The sequence below is a fragment of the Staurois parvus genome, unplaced genomic scaffold (genome assembly GCF_062004578.1).
Source record: "Staurois parvus isolate SC_StPar_1 unplaced genomic scaffold, SC_StPar_1.0 ptg000019l, whole genome shotgun sequence".
NCBI lineage: Eukaryota > Metazoa > Chordata > Amphibia > Anura > Ranidae > Staurois > Staurois parvus.
Window position 1 is genome coordinate 14,777,106 of NW_028317815.1, and position 18,954 is coordinate 14,796,059.

Genomic DNA, 18,954 nt, shown 5'->3' on the forward strand with positions numbered 1-18,954 from the left:
AGTGTCCAAGATAATAACAAGCTGAAAAAATGTCTGATTTTTAGGGCAGGGAGTTAGCTTGGCTTATAGAGAAAACAGAAACTTTGATCCATGAAAATCAAAACTGAAGAGTAACGTAATTAAAGCACAATGTGCTACTTAAACTTAATGTTTGCCTAGAATTGGGCTTTAAAGGTTTAAGTCCCATGGGAGAAAGTAATATTGTTATTGTAACGTTGGGGACGAAGAAGCACACTATGTCCTGTACACCACTTTCTTGATGGGCTTTTAAGGTTTTGTCTACATAAATGGATATTTTGATTTATAATAGCCTAAGGGGTTAAATGCACCCCTGCATTTTTATGTGTCTTAGATGGGTGTTTTAGTTGTTTAAAATATGTAACGGTACAGCTCACTTCTGTATAAGTCTTCATGGCACTGCGGGTGCACTGTTCTGCATCTCCAGCTGTATCAGAGTGGTATGAGGTTTGCTTTGTCCAAAACATCATCACTAATCATGACTTTTTACATCTGTTCTAATGCAGTTTTAAGATGTGGAGATGTACAGTTGTGTTCAAAATAATATCAGTGTGTTGAAAAAAGTGAATAAAGCTCAAAATCCTTCTAATAGCTTTTATTTCCATACACACAAATGCATTGGGAACACTATACATTCTTTTTCAAATCAAAACATGAAGAAAAATATATCAAATTTGTGTTGTTCCTCTAAAAAAAATTGAAGAAAAGTGAATATTAGACTGTTCAAAAAAATAACCGTGTTTGTATTCTTCTTTACAAACTCAAACATTCACTATATAAACTGAAAAATGTTTGAAGATTTTGCTTTCCTTTGAATCACTTAATTAATATTTATTTGTATAAGCACTGTTTCTGAGAACTGCTGTACATCTGTGTTGCTTGGAGTCAACCAACGTCTGGCCCCTGTGAACAGGTATTCCAGCCCAGGATGATTGGACTACATTCCACAGTTCTTCTCTATTTCTTGGTTTTGCCTCAGAAACTGCAATTTTGATGTCACCTCACAAGTTTTCTATTGGATTAGGATCCGGGGATTGGGCTGGCCACTCCATAACGTCAATCTTGTTGGTCTGGAACCAAGATGTTGCACGTTTACTGGTGTGTTTGGGGTTGTTGTCTTGTTGGAACACCCATTTCAAGGGCATTTCCTCTTCAGTATAAGGCAACATGACCTCTTCAAGTATTCTGATGTATTCAAACTGATCCATGATCCCTGGTATGCGATAAATAGGCCCAACACCGTAGTATGAGAAACATCCCCATATCATGATGCTTGCGCAACCATGCTTCACTGTTTTCACAGTGTACTGTGGCTTGAATTCAGTGTTTGGGGGTCATCGAACAAACTGTCTCCGGCCACTAGACCCAAAAAGAACAATCTTACTTTCATCAGTCCACAAAATGTTGCGCCATTTCTCTTAAGGCCAGTCAATGTGCTCTTTGGCAAATTGTAACCTCTTCAGCACGTCTTTTTTTCAACAGTGGGACTTTGCGGGGGCTTCTTGCAGATAGCTTGGCTTCACATAGGCGTCTTCTAATTGTAACAGTGCTCACAGGTAACTTTAGACCTTCTTTGATCTTCCTGGAGCTGATTGTTGGCTGAGTCCTTGCCATTTTGGCTATTCTTCTATCCATTCGAACGGTAGTTTTTCGCTTTCTTCCACGTCTTTCAGGTTTTGGTTGCCATTTTACAGCATTTGCGATCATTTTAGCTGAGCAGCCTATCATTTTCTCCAGTTCTTTATATGTTTTCCCCTCTCCAATCAACTTTTTAATCAAGGTACGCTGTTCTTCTGAACAATGTCTGGAACGACCCATTTTCCTCAAAATTTCAGAGAGAAATGCACTGTAACCAGCATGTACAACATTTGCTGCCTTCCTTCCTTAAATAAGGGCAATAATTGCCACCTGTTTTTCAAAGAATGAATGACCTCACTAATAGAACGCCACACTGCTATTATTTTGAACATGCCCCTTTCAATGAGTGATTCAATTACACAGAATCAGCAGCATGCATGTCATGACTGTTGGGTCTGTTGGATTTCTATTACTCTACTACACCTGCTAGTAAATTATTTGCCATGTAGAAATATCATTTCTACCAAAAACAGTGATTGATCAGGTTAGTGAAGTCTGACTGCTATTATTTTGAACACAACTGTAAGTGATCTTTCTTTATAGAAGGCTTCTTTTATAATGAAGAACATGTTACACTTTTATTTAAAACTGATCTCCAGGTTACATTTAATGTTTAAATAGTTAATTTGGACCAAACTGGTTCATCTGTTAACTTCACTAACAGTTGCAGCAGCTGTGTGCACTGTGAACTTTATGTAGCTTCAGCTACATACAATATACAGCACTGTGTTCTGGAAGTGGTACCTCCCTGTCCTGCTTCCAGAAATCGAGTCGGGCTGAGTGTTGCTCAGCTATTCAGAGGAAGCTTTGTATTTTATGAATGAATATAAAGCTCCTGTAAATTGCTAAGCAGCACTTGGCCCAACTAGATTTTACTCTGGGAGCAGGACGGAAAGGTCTTGTCCAGCTGTCAGAACACAGCACTATATACTGTATGTAGCTGAGGCTGCATATAGTTTATACAGCACTCCCAGCTACTGCAACTGTTAGTGAAGTTTTGGCCACCTTGATCCAAACAAACTACTTTACCACTTCTTGCCTCGCCAATGTGGATAAACGGCCAGGCGGGTGCTCTCTAGTTCCAGGAGAACATACCCACAGCTGCACATTTTGTGTCCACTGGCACAGCGTAATAACGATCACAGTACATGGAGGCCCTGGTACCATGTGATCTCTGTGACCAATCACAGTGATCACAATTACAGTAGTAAGCACGGCTGTCATTCATAGCTGCGGTCAATCACAGCATCCCAATAGTACACAAAGTTTCATGATTTAAACCTTTGAACAGTGTTACAGATTGCTTATCAGAGAGATCAACACTGTAATAAGCAATCAGAGTGTTAAAAAAAAAATTCTGTCACTATGGTGACACTGCAATGCTCTGATGGGTATATGAAAAAAAGTTTTTTAGGTTTTTTTTTTTTTTCCATATTGTCACCAGAGCAAGTTCAGTGTCACTATAGTATTATTGTACCGCTGTGGCGGTGATCATATACAATGGCTGGCTACTTTGATATCACTGTATGACAGGGCCATCAGCTATTACCTTTGACCACCTACCCAGCAGTGCAGTGTCACCAGACCAGTGTTTCCAGTCAGTGTCCCTAATCACCACCAGTCACTTAGCTTCCCTAATCACTGCTGCCCCCTCACAGTGTTCCTAATAACTGCTGCATCAGTCAGTGTCCCTGATCACAGCCAGCCACTCACTGGGTCCCTAACTACGTCACACCAGTCATATTGTTCCTAATTACCGCCACATGAGGCCCAGTGTCCATGATCATTGTCACACCAGTCATATTGTCCCTGATCACTACCACACCAGTTACAGTTCACTGATCACTGCCATAACAGTTAGTGCCCCTGATCATTGTCACATCAGTGCAGTGTTGCCTCTTCTTCCTGCCTGTACTAACCCTGGTATGTTTATTGACCATATTGCCGCCTGCTCCCTGGACTAATCCTTGCCCTTGGACTGGTCTAGTTAACACTACACTAAGCTGTATTCCTTAATCACTCGTACAGAAGTGCAAGATACAATGTCCAAAATATAATCAGTCCAGACAGTGAAAAAAGTCTTACACATGTGGCATTGCCATATTTGGCATAAGTAGCAGGATGAGTTTTGGTGTGTAATTCTAATTATGCCCATGCTGTTTGTGAGAAATATCTTTTTCACATTTTCCAAAAACATCCACTAATAAAATGAAGTCCTCAACAGATTCACCATGCCTCATAAATACATTGAATGGTTTTTTTCTCTAAAATGTGGTAATTTTGTAGGCATTTCTACTGTACTAGTGCTCCAGGACCTCCAAAATGTAATAGGCAGTCAGATAATTAGATGCGTAGATTATATCCCTAGAACACCTGAAAGTGCTTCCTTGGATTTCATGCCCCTCTATATGGCTAGATTGTAAAATTGTGACAAGGAAATGACTGCTTCAAAAAACTCACCACGCCTCTTAATAAATACCTTGGACTGTCTACTTTCCAAAAAGGGGTCATTTAGGGGAAATTTTTACTGTCCTGACATTTTAAAGCTTCAAGAAATGAGACACAGTCAGTATATCAGGACTATACAGTGGATATAAAAAGTCTACACACCCCTGTTAAAATGTCAGTTTTCTGTGATGTAGAAAAAATTAGACAAAGATAAATAATTTCAGAACTTTTCCCACCTTTAATGTGACCTATAAACTGTACAACTCAATTGAAAAACAAACTGAAATCTTTTAGGTGTAGGGAAGTAAAAAACTAAAAATAATATGGTTGTATAAGTGTGCACACCCTTAAACTAATACTTTGCTGAAGCACCTTTTGATTTTATTACAACACTCAGTCTTTTTGGGTACAAGTCTATCAGCATGGCACATCTTGACTTGGCAATAATAACTCTTCTATTCAACATGATTTTGAGTGTGATTGCTTAATTCTGAACACAGCTACATCCCCAGTTATAAGAGGGTGTGCACACTTATGCAAAAACATTATTGTAGTTTTTCAACAAAGGAATGGCTTTACCAGAAGAAGATTAAAGTTTTGGAATGGCCCACCCAGAGCCCAGACCTGAATCTGATCGAAAATCTGTGGGGTGATCTGGAGAGGGCTGTGCACAGGAGATGCCCTCACAATCTGACAGATTTGAAGTGTTTTTGCAAGAAAGAGTGGGTAAATATTGCCAAGTCTCATACCCAAAAAGATTGAGTGCTGTAATAAAATCAGAAGTTGCTTCAACAAAGTATTAGTTTAAGGGTGTGCACACTTATGCAACCATATTATTTTAGTTTTTTATTTTTACTTTCCTCCACCTAAAAGATTCCAGTTACATTAAGGCTAGGTTCACACCTATGCAGTTTGCATTTAATCCGTTTCTGCAGTGCTTTTTGCAGTGCATTTTTGCACATGCGATTTTGATGCATTTTGCAGGGTTTTTTTTTTCTTGTTGCTAGGCAGAATAAAACACAGTAAAAACACACTACATGCTCTTCTGCAGCGTCTCCATTGAAGTCTATAGAACCAAAACACAATGTTTTGCATTTAATAAAGTTCCAGACCCTTTTCAAAATACACGGGTGAAAACGTGGTGATGAGAACGTGTACCATAGGAAATCATGTTAAGTGAACTGTAGTGCTTTTCTGAAAAATGCAAATCTCTACAGAAAACGCTTAGGTGTGAACCTAGACTAAAGGCAGAAAAAGTTCTGAAATTATTTTTCTCAATTTTTACATTACAGAAATCTGACATTTTAACAGGGGTGTTTAAACTTTTTATATTCAACGTATATTGTAGTTTGTAGGATCTATACATTTCACACAGGCTAAATAATATACACTGATTTGGGTTATTTTTACCAAAGATGTAGCAGAATAGATTTTGGCCTAAATTAATTAAGATTATTTGCAAAAAAGTAAAACGTGTTTTTCAATATTGTTTTTGTTTGTATCACAAGAAATAAAAAAAAAACTCAATGACGATTAAATACTATCAAAAGAAAGCTCTATCTGTCTCAAAAAAAGTCAAATTTATTTTGGGTACAGTGTCAGTGTAACAGCGCTGTAATCTGAAAATTGGCCTGGGCAGGAAGGGGGTGAAGTATCTGGTATTGAGGTGTTACAATTAAATGAAACCTGGAGATCAGCTTTAGGTCCCTTTCAGATGGGGCAGACCTGGCAGCAGATCTGCTTGCTCAGCAGGGCTTCTCTCTGCTGATCCCTGCTGATCAAGCGGATGACAGGTCTGTGTCCGCTCCACTGCTGCAGTGTGGACACAGCCCACTATGTTCTATGAAGTGGTTGAATGGAAACAGACCGCCTGTCTGTTTCTACCCTGTTGTCATCCAATCCGCCTGATGGATGGGGAACAGATCCCCATCTGTCTGTTTTTTAGCGTACAGGATCTGATGTTGGCGGGTGTCAGGAATGGACTCAGCACTGGTGGTGGGACTCATCTGCCGTGTGGGCTGCAGTACCAGAGCTGACCAGCGGGTGCTCTCGGCAGCCAGAAGCTCACACGTGCAATCAGCCAAACCTGGGGCTGATTGCAGAAAGGTGTATTTAAGGCATGACCAGGCCTGTGATCTGGGCCTTGGTGTATGTTTTCCCATGTACCTGTATCTTGTATCTTGTGTTCCTGCTTCGTTGCTGACCCGGCTTGATCCTGACCTCTGCTGACCGTCTCCTGTTGAACCCCTGGCTTGCCTGACCATCCTTCTGCCTGATCCCCTGTACCGCGCTGCCCGTGAGTTACTGAACCCGGCTTGTGACCTTGACCATTCTCTGCCTGCTCCTTTGGTACCTTGCTGCCTGCACGTTGCTGACTTGGCCCGTCTGACCACGCTAACTACTCTGCCATCCATCCATCCTGCACGGATCCAGCCGTACCTGCACATACCTCTGGCGGATCTCTCTACCACTAGCAGGTGTACTCAGGGGCCGCGACCTGGTTCCTGTCTGCTCCAAGTCCATCCCCACCATCAGGGGCCCTGGTGAATAAGCAGGCTGGGACTTAGACTCCGCGCCCTGGGGAATCCTGTCCTGAGGACCGCTAGAGGTACCACCAAACGGTCATTACAGAACCCTACGGCCGGCCTGACCGTTCCACCTCTCCAGCCCTGACTACGCCTGTGTTCCTGCACCTACTAAGATTAGTGGAAGGTTGGTTTGTTCACTGTGCGTTTATATATATATATATATATATATATATATCTGGGTGGCTAATAATAAACTGTATTATTATACTATACCTGAAATCTGCGTTTCCCTGTGTCAGTCCACACCTTTCTGGTCATTCCTAGATTCCTGACAGCGGGTGTCAGCTGACACATGTCCACTGACTCTCCATAGAGAGCTATGGATGTCTGATCGGATCCTCCTGAAAAACTGACAAAGCATATAAAGCAAGGGTTACTTTACCTACGTTAAATCACTTGGTTTTGCATATAGCTATCTTTACATTGAAATAATTACTTTTACATGTTGCTGTCATCAAATTTCAAGATTTGTGATTTAACTGTTTAGTAATGCTACTAAACCTATTTTTTTAAAATATTTAAAAAGCTTTATTTTGAAAAAAAGCAATGATTGCAGTGTTCATTAGTGACAATTAAATAGCAGAACCTGATGGATTTCAAGTAAAAGTCAACCACTTCCTGCTCACATTTTAACTGCTAGTGCAAATCAAGACATTTCATTTTAGAGAAGAAGGGCTGTGTTACAGAGTGCTGTTAAGGATGGTTTTTTTTTCAGCCTATAAAAGCACTTCTATGTTAGTCAATGTAGCCAAGCACACGTAGGCATTTACAGGCTTAAAAAAAAAAAATCACCAGCACATTCAGGAAAAGAGCTTTGGAGCATAGAAAAACTCAAGACACATATAAACACACCTTATTCACCCCCAGTCTCTAGTCATTTCATATTGTAGGCTAATCAGGCTACCTACAGCAAAGCAGCAAAATATACAATGCATAATAAATACATTCTGCCATGTTTATAAATTTTTCACTTGATTTTAGATTTCTGCAGCAGCGCTTGAAAAAGGCAGGTCCTTACAATCGTATGAAACTGATGATCATGGGAAACAAAGGATCTGGCAAAACAACACTAGTGCAGCAATTAATGAAAGAGAAGCACCCAGGAAAAGGATCTGAAAAGGCCACTATTGGAATAGATGTAAAGGATTGGCCAATTCTGATCAGAGGGAAGGTTAAAAAGGAAATTACACTGAATGTTTGGGACTTTGCAGGTACTGTACTAGCCATGATTGTTTGTTTTTCTTCAAGATTTTTATTCATGCACTTCCAACACAGTAACAATACACACAACAGTGCACACAATAATAAACAAAGAAGCTAATATTCAGGTACAAGAAGTTAAAGAAATCCCCCTGGGACCTGCTAGTTGGTGCCATCTGGTTGAAATTAAACTCTGGCCATGTTTGAAAAGAGACAGAAGAAGCATAAGCCAGATAGAACAAGGGATTATGCACAAAAGAAAGCATTGAGGCACAAGGGGAGAGAAGTCCGGAGCATTGTTTGATGTTATCCAGAAGAGTGAGAGTGTGTGAGGTGGTGGGTTTTGAGAGGAATTTGTGGTCAGTAGGGGCTATTCAAAGAAGGTTGTGGATTGTTAATGGGTCACAATCTGCCACTTCAAGACTCTCCCTGGCTGTATGCCGTTTGGTAATGGAGCGATTTGTGCAGCTTTAAATAAATAAATTATCACTCGGCAGCTCAAAAATATAAATAAATAAAGCTCACATTGTGTATAACCCAATTTATAATCCCAAGAAAAAGTCATACTTTCACCCTTGAAAGTAAAATAATATTCAAACCTTTTTCCTTTCCTTAAATATAGTTAATAAATCAAACAATATAAAATAAATTCAATAAAATAAAGTCCCATAAATATATTTTTTCAAGTCCAAAACAATCTCTCAATCCTATGTGTCCAACTTCAATATTTCCATCACTCCTGACCCGGTGAATACCTCGATAAAATAAAACTAAAATGGTGTATTACCTCCATGTAATAGGTATATACTTTTACAACTAGTAAGTATATACTTAAATACGTGCAAAGAAAAAAAAAAACCAGATTCATCTGTGAGTAAATCGTGCAATCACTCTGTGTACACTATTAAATAAACTGTGACAAACTGTGTATACTGTAAAATCAAAATAAATAAATAAAATAAAATATAAACACTAAAACCAAATAAATAAGTAAACAAATTAAAACAAATAATATAATAAATAAAATAAAAAGGTGAACACTCCGTGAACACTTCTATAGGGCAAGAATGCATACAATTACCCTCATGGAGTAATATCAAGCCTTTAACTGCTTCCATACAGGGCATTTTACCCCCTTTCCTGCCCAGGCCATTTTTCAGGTTTCAGCGCTCTCACACTTTGACAATTGCGCGGTCATACAACACTGTATCCAAACTAAAATTTTATCATTTTCTTCACACAATTAGAGCTTTCTTTTGGTGGTATTTAATTACCACTGGAGTTTTTATTTTTTTGCTAAATTAACAAAAAAAGACCGAAAATTTTGAAAAAAACCCCACATTTTTCTGTTTCTGTTAAGTCTGCAAATAAATAATTGTTCTTCATAAATTTAGGCCAAGATGTGTTCTACTACATGTCTTTGGTGAAAATAAGACAAATAAGGATGTATTATTTAGTTTGTAGGAAACTTACAGAGTTCACAAACTATGGTATATATCTGAATATTGATCAATCCTGAAGTACTGACTGATTTTCCCCCAAACGACCCCTTTTTGCAAAGTAGACAGACTGACGTATTTCATAAGAGGCATGGCGAGTTTTTTGAAGTAATTTTTTTGTCATAATTTTTCGGAAAATGAAAAAATTAGAAACTATTTTCACTATTTTTTTTTACATACTGTCACCAGTGCAGTACAGCGTCATCATATAACTGGCATGGCAGAGATCAGGGCCACTGACTGGTGACAGTACAGAAAAAAGAATTTAAATTTTTTTTTTTATTAGTTTTCATTTTTTATTACATTTTCTCTCTTTTTTTAAGATTTTTTTTTTTCTTATTTCACTATGACCAAAGTAGTATAATGTTACCATAGTAACATTGTACTACTTTGGGGAAGTGATCAGTATTTTTTTTTTTTTACACAATTTGTTTATAGCAAAGAATTACTTTGCTATAAGCAAGCATTTACCTGAATGACATTGATTCATTCAGGGTTTTTTTTTGTGCTTAGCTGTGATTTGGCCACAGCTAATCACATGACATGTGATTGGCCCAGCTTGTGCATGTGATCGCTGTGACCATTCACAGCTTAGACACACTAGTATACAATGGATGGCATGAAAGGAAGCCATCCATTGTGTGCAACTGTCATGTGACCTACTGTGATTGGTCACAGCAGGTCACATGGTACTGGAAACGGGGCCGGTACACAGATCTGTCAACGGCCGTATCCGAGGTACATGGCCGGTGACATCGCGCGGATGACAGATTGCATGTGCGGGCGCACTACGTATGCCTGAAAGTACGCCATATGGCGTCCACCCGGAGGGACGAGCTGCTCGCCTGAACGCCTGTGTGCTATTGGCCGGACAGGAACTGGTTAAGGAATACTCAGGTGTTTAGCAGTCACTTTCAAGCCTCCAGTAGCTGTATATAGGGTAAGCCTTTATACCACCATCATCCTCATGTTAAAAGAGAAGAGCCTGTGTAGCACAATATAATAGGTACCAAAAAGATTTGATATAGTATCTTACATTAGGGACAAGAGTAATCAGTAGTACATTCCCATGACTCGGCAACAGCAGCTTCCTAGGATGTACAGCACGTTTTTCCAATAGTCAAAATGGCTGCGCCACCACTTCCGGTTTTGCGCAATTAAGTCCGACATCGCGTTCCTTGACACGTTTCGTCCCTTCCTGACTTCTTCTGAAGGGATACAGACGTCTGAGCGGCACTTCCTCTTATCGTGACCTGTCTAATTGGCAGGAAGTCGGAACCGCCATGTTTTTCAAGGGCTAGGGAAGGAGGAACAGTAGCATACATAACTTCCCAGTGAAAGGCTGTGCGGGGGGGGGGAACATGTCAGCAGAAGTCTGATCATTTGGAGGAGACCATACTGAGTTCACAGCACAATTAGAGAACTCACCATGATGTGCACTTTTGTCTAGCACAGTCAGTTTTTAATAGGAAATCAGGAGCAGTGGCAGGAACAGCAGGGATTTCACACAAAGAAAGCAATACAAAGAGAACAGGATACTTTTTCATACAAGTACGTGGTATAGCATGGCTTTTCTGAACCAGTGTGCCTTGAGGTTTCTTCAGGGGTGCCTGAAATGACCCGAAACTTGTATACAAGCCAGCAGATGGAACAAGCCTGCCTTTTAGTTACACAAAGCCACAGTTTTTCATTACGACCTTCTATCCTCCGGTGCCTGGCAAACCAATGACTTTATCAGCTAATAAAGGAGGATGTCAACTGCCTGCACAGCATCCTAGTTTGACCCTCCCCTGCCCCTCTCCCTCAGTGCTGGGGTCACATTAGCTCAGTGATTGATTAAAACTGAGGGAGAAGAGAAACACTGGAATATTACTCAGTACCAGTGTGCAAAAGTGTATTTGCTTTGGTAGAATTCACCTCTAATGTTGGGTGTCCTACATATGTGGATGTTGCTGAGTTATATAAAAATATTAAAATAGTTTTTAACATTTTAGAACGGGGTTCCCTTTTAAAATTATGGAGTTTTGAGGCATCCTATTTTAGAATGGGGTGCCTCAAAACTGTCCATAATTTTAAAGGGTGCCTTGACTGAAAAAAGGTTGAGAAACTGGTATAGCAGGCCCATATCAGGAGTATGAAATGTTGGGTTTACTTATTCTTTAAATCTTCACATCCTTCTGTGGTTCCTGTGTCCTGTTCGCTATATCATTATCACCACCACCTAATTCAGTTAGACAAATCTTAATAATGATTAACTCCACTTTTGACAACCCTTAGATTATCACGATTGCCATTATCACAACTAGCACCATGGCTTCCAACCACAGCAGTTTAAATTTGATTTCTCTCCTTTCTCCTTTTTATATCCCTCTGCCATCTGCAATTCCTAATCACTTTCCAAATGTCTAATTTGCCTTACCTGTTCATCAAGGATTTTTAGATGTGGATTTTGAGCTTCAGAACAGTATGCAAATTATAATTGTTTACCATTTTCTTTTTAAATTGGGTAAATACTGTAATCATTTAGTAAAATAATAAAATATAAGAAATAAGATGAAAGAAATCCATGACAAGACCTGACACCAACAACATTATGATTAATTCCAATAGAGATGTGATAAATAGATTTTGCTCATTAGATATTTAAATTGGAAATTATATTCTTGAAGTGCATTTCATTCTACTATTTCTGAATGTTGCTGTTAAAACAAAGTCTTTGGTTATAAATAATAAAACTTCTGGTGCTATATTTCAATAATAGTGTCTTTTGTTGCATTAGAAACACTGATACTAAAAAAAGTTTTTCCATGAAAACGATCCTTTTCTGAAATATGCCTTTTTTGCAGTATTTCATTGTTTTTTCATTTTTTTGATTGGTGTGGTTGGTTGAATAGTTCTAGTCTGTTTTTCTGTGTACCTTCACAGGTCAAGAGGAGTTTTACAGTACTCACCCTCACTTTATGACTCCACGTGCTTTATATCTTGTGGTTTATGATCTTAGTAAAGGAGCGTCTGAAGTTGATGCTATTAAACCATGGCTTTTCAACATAAAGGTGAGTTTTGTTATAACAAATGTATTCATTTGGTAAGCATGAAATAAAGTTTATATTGATTGGCCATGCAAAGTAAACAAAATCATCTAAGAAAATGGGTGATTTTGCTGCCTTAATATTGGTCACAGCATGTACAAATTGACTTAAGTGGAACTGAGAGGTAGGTTTTATTAGGTGGGGAAGGTGATACAGTTTTTAGATAATACCTGTTCCACCATCCTTAATTCTTGTCTAGGCAAGGATGCTGCTTCTACCGACCCCCCCAGGAAGTCACAGCCATCTACCAATTCCAAGATGGTGGCACCAGGGACTGCAGCGGTGTTTAGAATTAACTGCAGGAAGGCATAGCTGGAATCCATTGATTTTGTATTTTGGGGATAAAGACAGGCCCCTTGTGGCTGCTGCACCCACAGATAGTACTGAAGCTCTAGGACCATCTGGAGCAATATTTTTGTTATTGCTTTTATAAATAAAATCCAGTGTTTTTAATATTTCCCTGTGTAGGCAGTGTATAGTTGCATTTAGATGGGTAAGCAGTTCCATGCAACAAAGTTCTGTCATATGGCTTAACCGTGAAAAAGAGAGTCCCCTTCTAAACAGTCTCTCTAAAGAACAGTATTCTCTAGTTTATTGGATGCACGTATATTTGTTCTTTTGTCATGCAGAATTAAATAGCTGCCTATTTAAAGGAAACCATAATGGTTTTGCTTCAATAGTATGTTAAATTTTTCATGGTTTAAACTGCTATTTTACATCTTTGGGCTCCTGAACATGGGCTGGCTAAGCCTAAAAGGCATACTACCCAGCATTTTTCCTCTTCCTGGGCAGCCCAGGTGCAGTGTACAGCCTGTCATTGATATGAATGGATTTACTTTGCTGTACTTGTGTAAATGGTAGTGCTAAACTTTTATCAGAGCTCTCTGTAAATCGCAGACTGGAAGAGAAACTATAAATCACTCCTTTGATCCACTTAATCATGCTTGTAAATTTTAGCTTGAGGTAGTGAGTCCACTATAAACAATCTTTTCAAAGAATAAGAATGAAAGCGCCTAACAACTGCCCCCCAGCTGATTATTAACTTGTTAATGTTTATGTTCAGCGAATTAAAAAATAGAGAGATCACGTTCCCATTCATTTAAATACAGAGGATTCAGAGACAGTTGGGTTATACTGCCACTTACAGGAGGCAGTACATATTGGTACATAATACAAAGAGGAAGATGGAGCATCTTTAAAATTAGTTTCAGGGACTTAGATGCTAAATCACAATGATAATAAACACATACACTATAAATACCTTTTTATACAGTTAGGTCCAAATATATTTGGACACAGGCACAATTTTAGTTTTCTTCAGCTATTTACCAAAACATATTCAAGCTATAGTTCTATAATGGATATGGACTGAAAGTGCACACTCTCAGGTTTAATTTGAGGGTATGCACATCCAAACTGGAGGAAGGGTTTAGAAATTACAGCTCTTAAGAGTAGCCATCCTCCCTTTTTCAAGGGACCAAAAGTAATTGGACAATTGAATCAACAGCTGTTTCGTGGCGTGGTGTGGGCTACTCCTTCATTATTGCTTCATCAATTAAGCAGGTAAAAGGTCTGGAGTTGATTCTAAGTGTGTTATTTGCATTTGGAATCTATTGCTGTGAACCTACATGATGCTTTCGAAGGAGCTGTCCATACAAGTGAGGCAGGTCATTGTAAGGCTTCAAAAACTAAACAAATCCATCAGAGAGATAGCAGTAACATTAGCAGTGGCCAAATCAACAGTTTGGTACATTCTGAGGAAAGAAGAACACACTAGTGAACTCAGCAACATAAAAGGCATGGATGTCCACGAAAGACAACAGTGTTGGATGATTACAGGATCCTCTCTATGGTAAAGAAAAACCCATTCACAACATCCATACAAATGAAGGACACTGTCCAGGTGGTGGGCGCATCATTGTCAAAGTCTACAATCAAGAGAAGACTTCATGAGAGCAAATACAGAGGGTTCACCACAAGGTGCAAACCATTCATAAGCCTGAAGAATAGAAAAGCCAGATTAGACTTTGCCAAAAAAATCTAAAAAAGCCAGACCAGTTCTGGAAAAGCATTCTTTGGCCCAATGAAACAAAGATTAATCTGTACCAGAATTATGAGAAGAAAAAAGTGTGGAGAAGGCTTGGAACAGCTCATGATCCAAAGCACACAATGTCATCTGTAAAACATGGTGGAGGCAGTGTGATGGCATGGGCATTCATGGCTTTCAATGGCACTGGGTCATTGTTGTTTATTGATGATGTGACACAAGACAGAAGCAGCCGGATGAATTCTGCAGTGTTTAGAGATATGCTGTCAGCCCAGATTTAGCCAAATGCAGCAAAGTTGATTGGATGGCGCTTCACAGTACAGATGGACAATGATCCAAAACACACTGCAAAAGCAACCCAGGAGCTTTTGAAGGAAAAGAAGTGGAATATTCTGCAATGGCCAAGTCAATCACCTGATCTCAACCCAACTGAGCATGCATTTCACTTCCTGAAGGCAAACCTAAAGGCAGAAAGACCCACAAACAAAGAACAAATGAAGACAGCTGCAGTTAGAGCCTGGCAAAGCATCAGAAAGGAGGAAGCCCAGTGTTTGGTAATATCCATGGGTTCCAGACTTAAGGCAGGTATTTCCAGTAAAGGATTCTCAACAAAATATTAAAAGAACATTTTATTTATGATTATATTCATTTGTCCAATCACTTTTGGTCCCTTGAAAAAGGGGGGCTGGCTAATCTTAGGAGCTGTAATTCCTAAACCCTTCCTCCAATTTGAATGTACATACCCTCAAATTAAACCTGAGAGTGTGCACTTTCAGCCCATATCCATTATATAACTATGGCTTGAATATGTTTTGGTAAATACCTGAAAAAACAAACTGTGCCTGTGTTCATATATATATGGACCTAACTGTATGTTCTGCTAAAGTATGCTGTTCATGTTTGTATAGTTTATTTAAAAAAAGTAAACCGGAGCTTTGCGAAAAGCTGAGGTTCAGCTTTAAGGACTGGTCCCCCGCTCCCTGTTAAGGATTGGCACCTTTGGGGAGCTGGGGGGGGGGAATGGGTACCCAAAATTGAGAGGTACCTGCTTCCACTTCTGCTGTGATTGCCTAGGCGGTCAGAAGCGCAAATTGTCCTCCCTCTCCATAGTCTTCTGGGACATGTGACAGATCCCAGAAGACTTTGGAACCATTCAGAAAGCGCAGTGCTACTCGGGCATGCACAGTGGGTACCCAGCTGTGAAGCCACAAGCTGTCACAGCCAGGTGCCCACACTGAAGATGCCAGCACCATGGGATGGCCAGTGAAACAGGCCATGGGAAGGACACCGCAGTATCGAGGTACAGGTAAGTGGCAGTTTTTTAAAAGAATAATGATTTTGGTTTCATTGAGAGCTGGGCTGACTTTGTGGTTGGTTAGTGTCCTTACAGCAGAGACTGAGTGCACCTAAATGGGTAGGGTGCAACTCTGTGGGAGAGATGATTGAAGGAACTTCAAAGTTGAAGGAACTTTTAAACTAGGATGTAGAGCAGAAGGATCAGTGAGAGGTATACACTATGCAGTGAACAAGGGTTGAAGTACTGAATGTAGGTGTGGGCAAAGTTGGGGATGGGCGGAAAGGGGGCCTCAAACCAGATAGTAGTGAAATTAAATTATCTAAGACCAATGTTAGTAGCTTTGCTGATTTCAAGTGTAACTGGAAGAGTGAGCAAGGATAAAATAATATAGACTTATACAAAATTAAAAGGTATGTGTATATACACAAATGCTAGAAAAATCACAGAGATAAAGAGCAAAGTATCATACTATAGTAAATAAAAATAATTGTGTTTTATATAAAATAGATGCAGTTACAAAATTAAGGGCAAAAAGGATGGCATGTAGTCCTCGTAACAGAAAAACCACTGAACCACTCAGTCTCCATAGGTGTGCAGCCGATCTAGAGAAATCCTGGCTGGTCTGCAGAGCAGACCATGCTGTTTGAGCTGGAGTTGCTGAGCCATGCAGGGGAGGATTCCGGCTGCTGTCAGTGGGAAACCTGCCCACCTAGATGTCATAAACTGATGTGTGCCAAGGGGAGGAATTCCCCTTTTTTCAGCCCCAGGAGGGAAATCTCCCCCCATCGAAAGCACGTTTCTACCCTCGGCACATAAGAGTTTGATGTAATCTATGTGGGCGGATCTCCCACTGACTGCAGCCAGAATCTGCGTCTCCAGCTAAAGCAACACGGTCTTCCCTGCAGCCTGACCAGGCTTTCTCTGGATAAGTTGAACACTGTATGTGGACTTTGGGGTTCAGTAACCTTTTTGTTATGAGGATTACATTCCCCCTTATCAGTTTTGTGAGTGTATCCTTATTTTTAGTAAATACAATTGTTTTAAATCACTACACTATGATACTATGGGCTAGATCTCTCTGTTTTGTCGCATGTCTATGTCTTTAGAGCCCCCCCCGGCCATCTAGGATCATTGGATTCAACACATTTTCAGTTTGCTGTCTTGGTTTAGTTTATGGTCTACCTGTGATCAATCCTAGCTAGTTTACACCTGAGAGTGTTACATTGTGTACAGTTGGTGATACTTAGGCATTAGAATAATCTACTACAGGTTTTTGACACGTGCTCTTAGATGGTTAAACTCTAACACAAAATATACACTAAGTTTAGATCAGTCTTTCCCCATCATCTATGCGTCCAAATATGGGGTGCCAGGGTTTAGTGCTCAGCAATCTGTTTGTGGTAACACAAATGCTAGAAGTGTTAATACAAAAGATTGAGTATTGTTTAGTCCCACTGGGCATAGGCCAGGCATAGGCATAGTTGGATCACAGGTTCAGGTCTTCCACCTTTTGTGTGTCACTGCACAGACTAGCAGACCTCCATGCCCTTTTTGCAGATCTGGATTAAGGTTTGACCCAGTTCATATAGCAGAAATATTTCAAGAGATATGTTTCTAACCTTTTCACAGTTTCCAAACCACTTGCCCCATCTTGGATCCCTATTCCCTAGAATTATTAATTCAGACACAAAAATTTCACATGGAATCCACCAGATCTGTCATAGCTTCCCTCAATCAGGGAGACTCCCTGGACTCTATGGATATCAAGGATGTGCATTTACATATCCCTATTTTTCTAGCACATCTCTTATTCTACATCCTGTGTGTTTACCAAGGTCCTGTGCATCCTTTGTTGCACTCCCAGGGCATCCTCTTTGGGGGATATCTGGACAACATTCTTTTGAGGGAGCAGTCAGCAGAAGCCCTGCCTAGCAATGTGGTGCAGAGTTTTTAGGTATCAAAAAGGTTTGATTGGATCTTAAACCCTTAGAAGTCAGGAAAGTAGTTGAGTCATCACTTTGACTATCAGTCTTATCCTGTACACAGCTTTTCTTTCAGTCTAGGGATTGACTGACTCCTCGCTTCTGCATGTGAGATAGTCATGGGACTGGTGGTAGCCTCCTTTGAGGCAGTACCATTTGCTCAGTTCCACTCCAAACCCCTATGAGTTAATGCTCCCTTCTGCACCCTGCAGCCACTGCTGGCTGACACAAAGGAAACGGATTACTTGACTGGACCACAGCGGCTTGAAAATAGGCAGGTATATGCATATTGTTTACACAGGTTGGTCAGCATAGGCGTTACGGATGTGGAGGGGAAATTTAAGACTAGTTAGGTTTAAGCTAGAAATCTACTTGTAAAAGATTGGAGTTTTGATATAAAATGTTTTTCTGTGCTCATTATTAACTGGATGTTTGAAATGCTAAAGAGCTTGTACCATCACATTGTTGCAGGTGTGGCCAAGTAAAAAAAAGAAGTTGGTTGAATAATTTTATAACTTGCTACAAAAAAAAGCAAATCCATGCACTTCCTTTATCCCCTGTGTGGCTCAGTTTGATTCTGTGAAATATTTGCAATAGCTTGCTATGTATAATGATGCTTACTCTCTATAAGCTTTGCAGATGGCCATAAATCTGGTGATATCTCCAAAAAAATCATGATTACTAGTAGCCACTCAGTCCTCACTTCCTAACTTGACAGTATTGCACAAACAGTACTTTATCTCTTTCCCTTGTTCTATAGCAAAAAACCCCCAAAAACATCTATTCACAGGAAGATTTTCTAAAGAGCTTAAAAATCTCCCTCTGCTCTAACAAGCATGTATGACCACTAGAGGCAGTAGTTATCTCCTCTTGGGAGTTTAGGATAGAAGATGCTCAGAATCAGGAACATTATTTGTATTATTGAGCTTTGTTGGCCGCCCTTGTTGATTGATTGCTCTGAAATCTTTTTTTCTTTTAGTAACTTTAGGATTTAGTATTTTATCCTGTTAAAGATCTTGCAAGTACAAAATAATTGTTGATCTGTCAGAAATTCCTTAATCTTATATGTTCTGTAGTAGGCTGACAACGCACATAATTTTTGCGAACTAAGTTTTGTCAGACCTGTCTAGACTACCCAGCCACTCCTA

At 39.7% G+C, this 18,954-nt stretch overlaps 1 protein-coding gene across 6 annotated transcripts in view; it reads left to right on the forward strand.

The window, feature by feature from the left end:
* The window catches only part of LRRK2 (leucine rich repeat kinase 2), a 362,321-nt gene that overhangs the window by 189,807 nt on the left and 153,560 nt on the right, over positions 1-18,954 (forward strand). For all 6 annotated transcript variants that reach the window (XM_089685047.1, XM_089685063.1, XM_089685038.1 and 3 more), the window contains 2 exons: positions 7,674-7,903; positions 12,317-12,444. In XM_089685047.1, the coding sequence (XP_089541173.1) occupies positions 7,674-7,903; positions 12,317-12,444 (358 nt within the window). The remainder of the gene's footprint in view (positions 1-7,673; positions 7,904-12,316; positions 12,445-18,954) is intronic.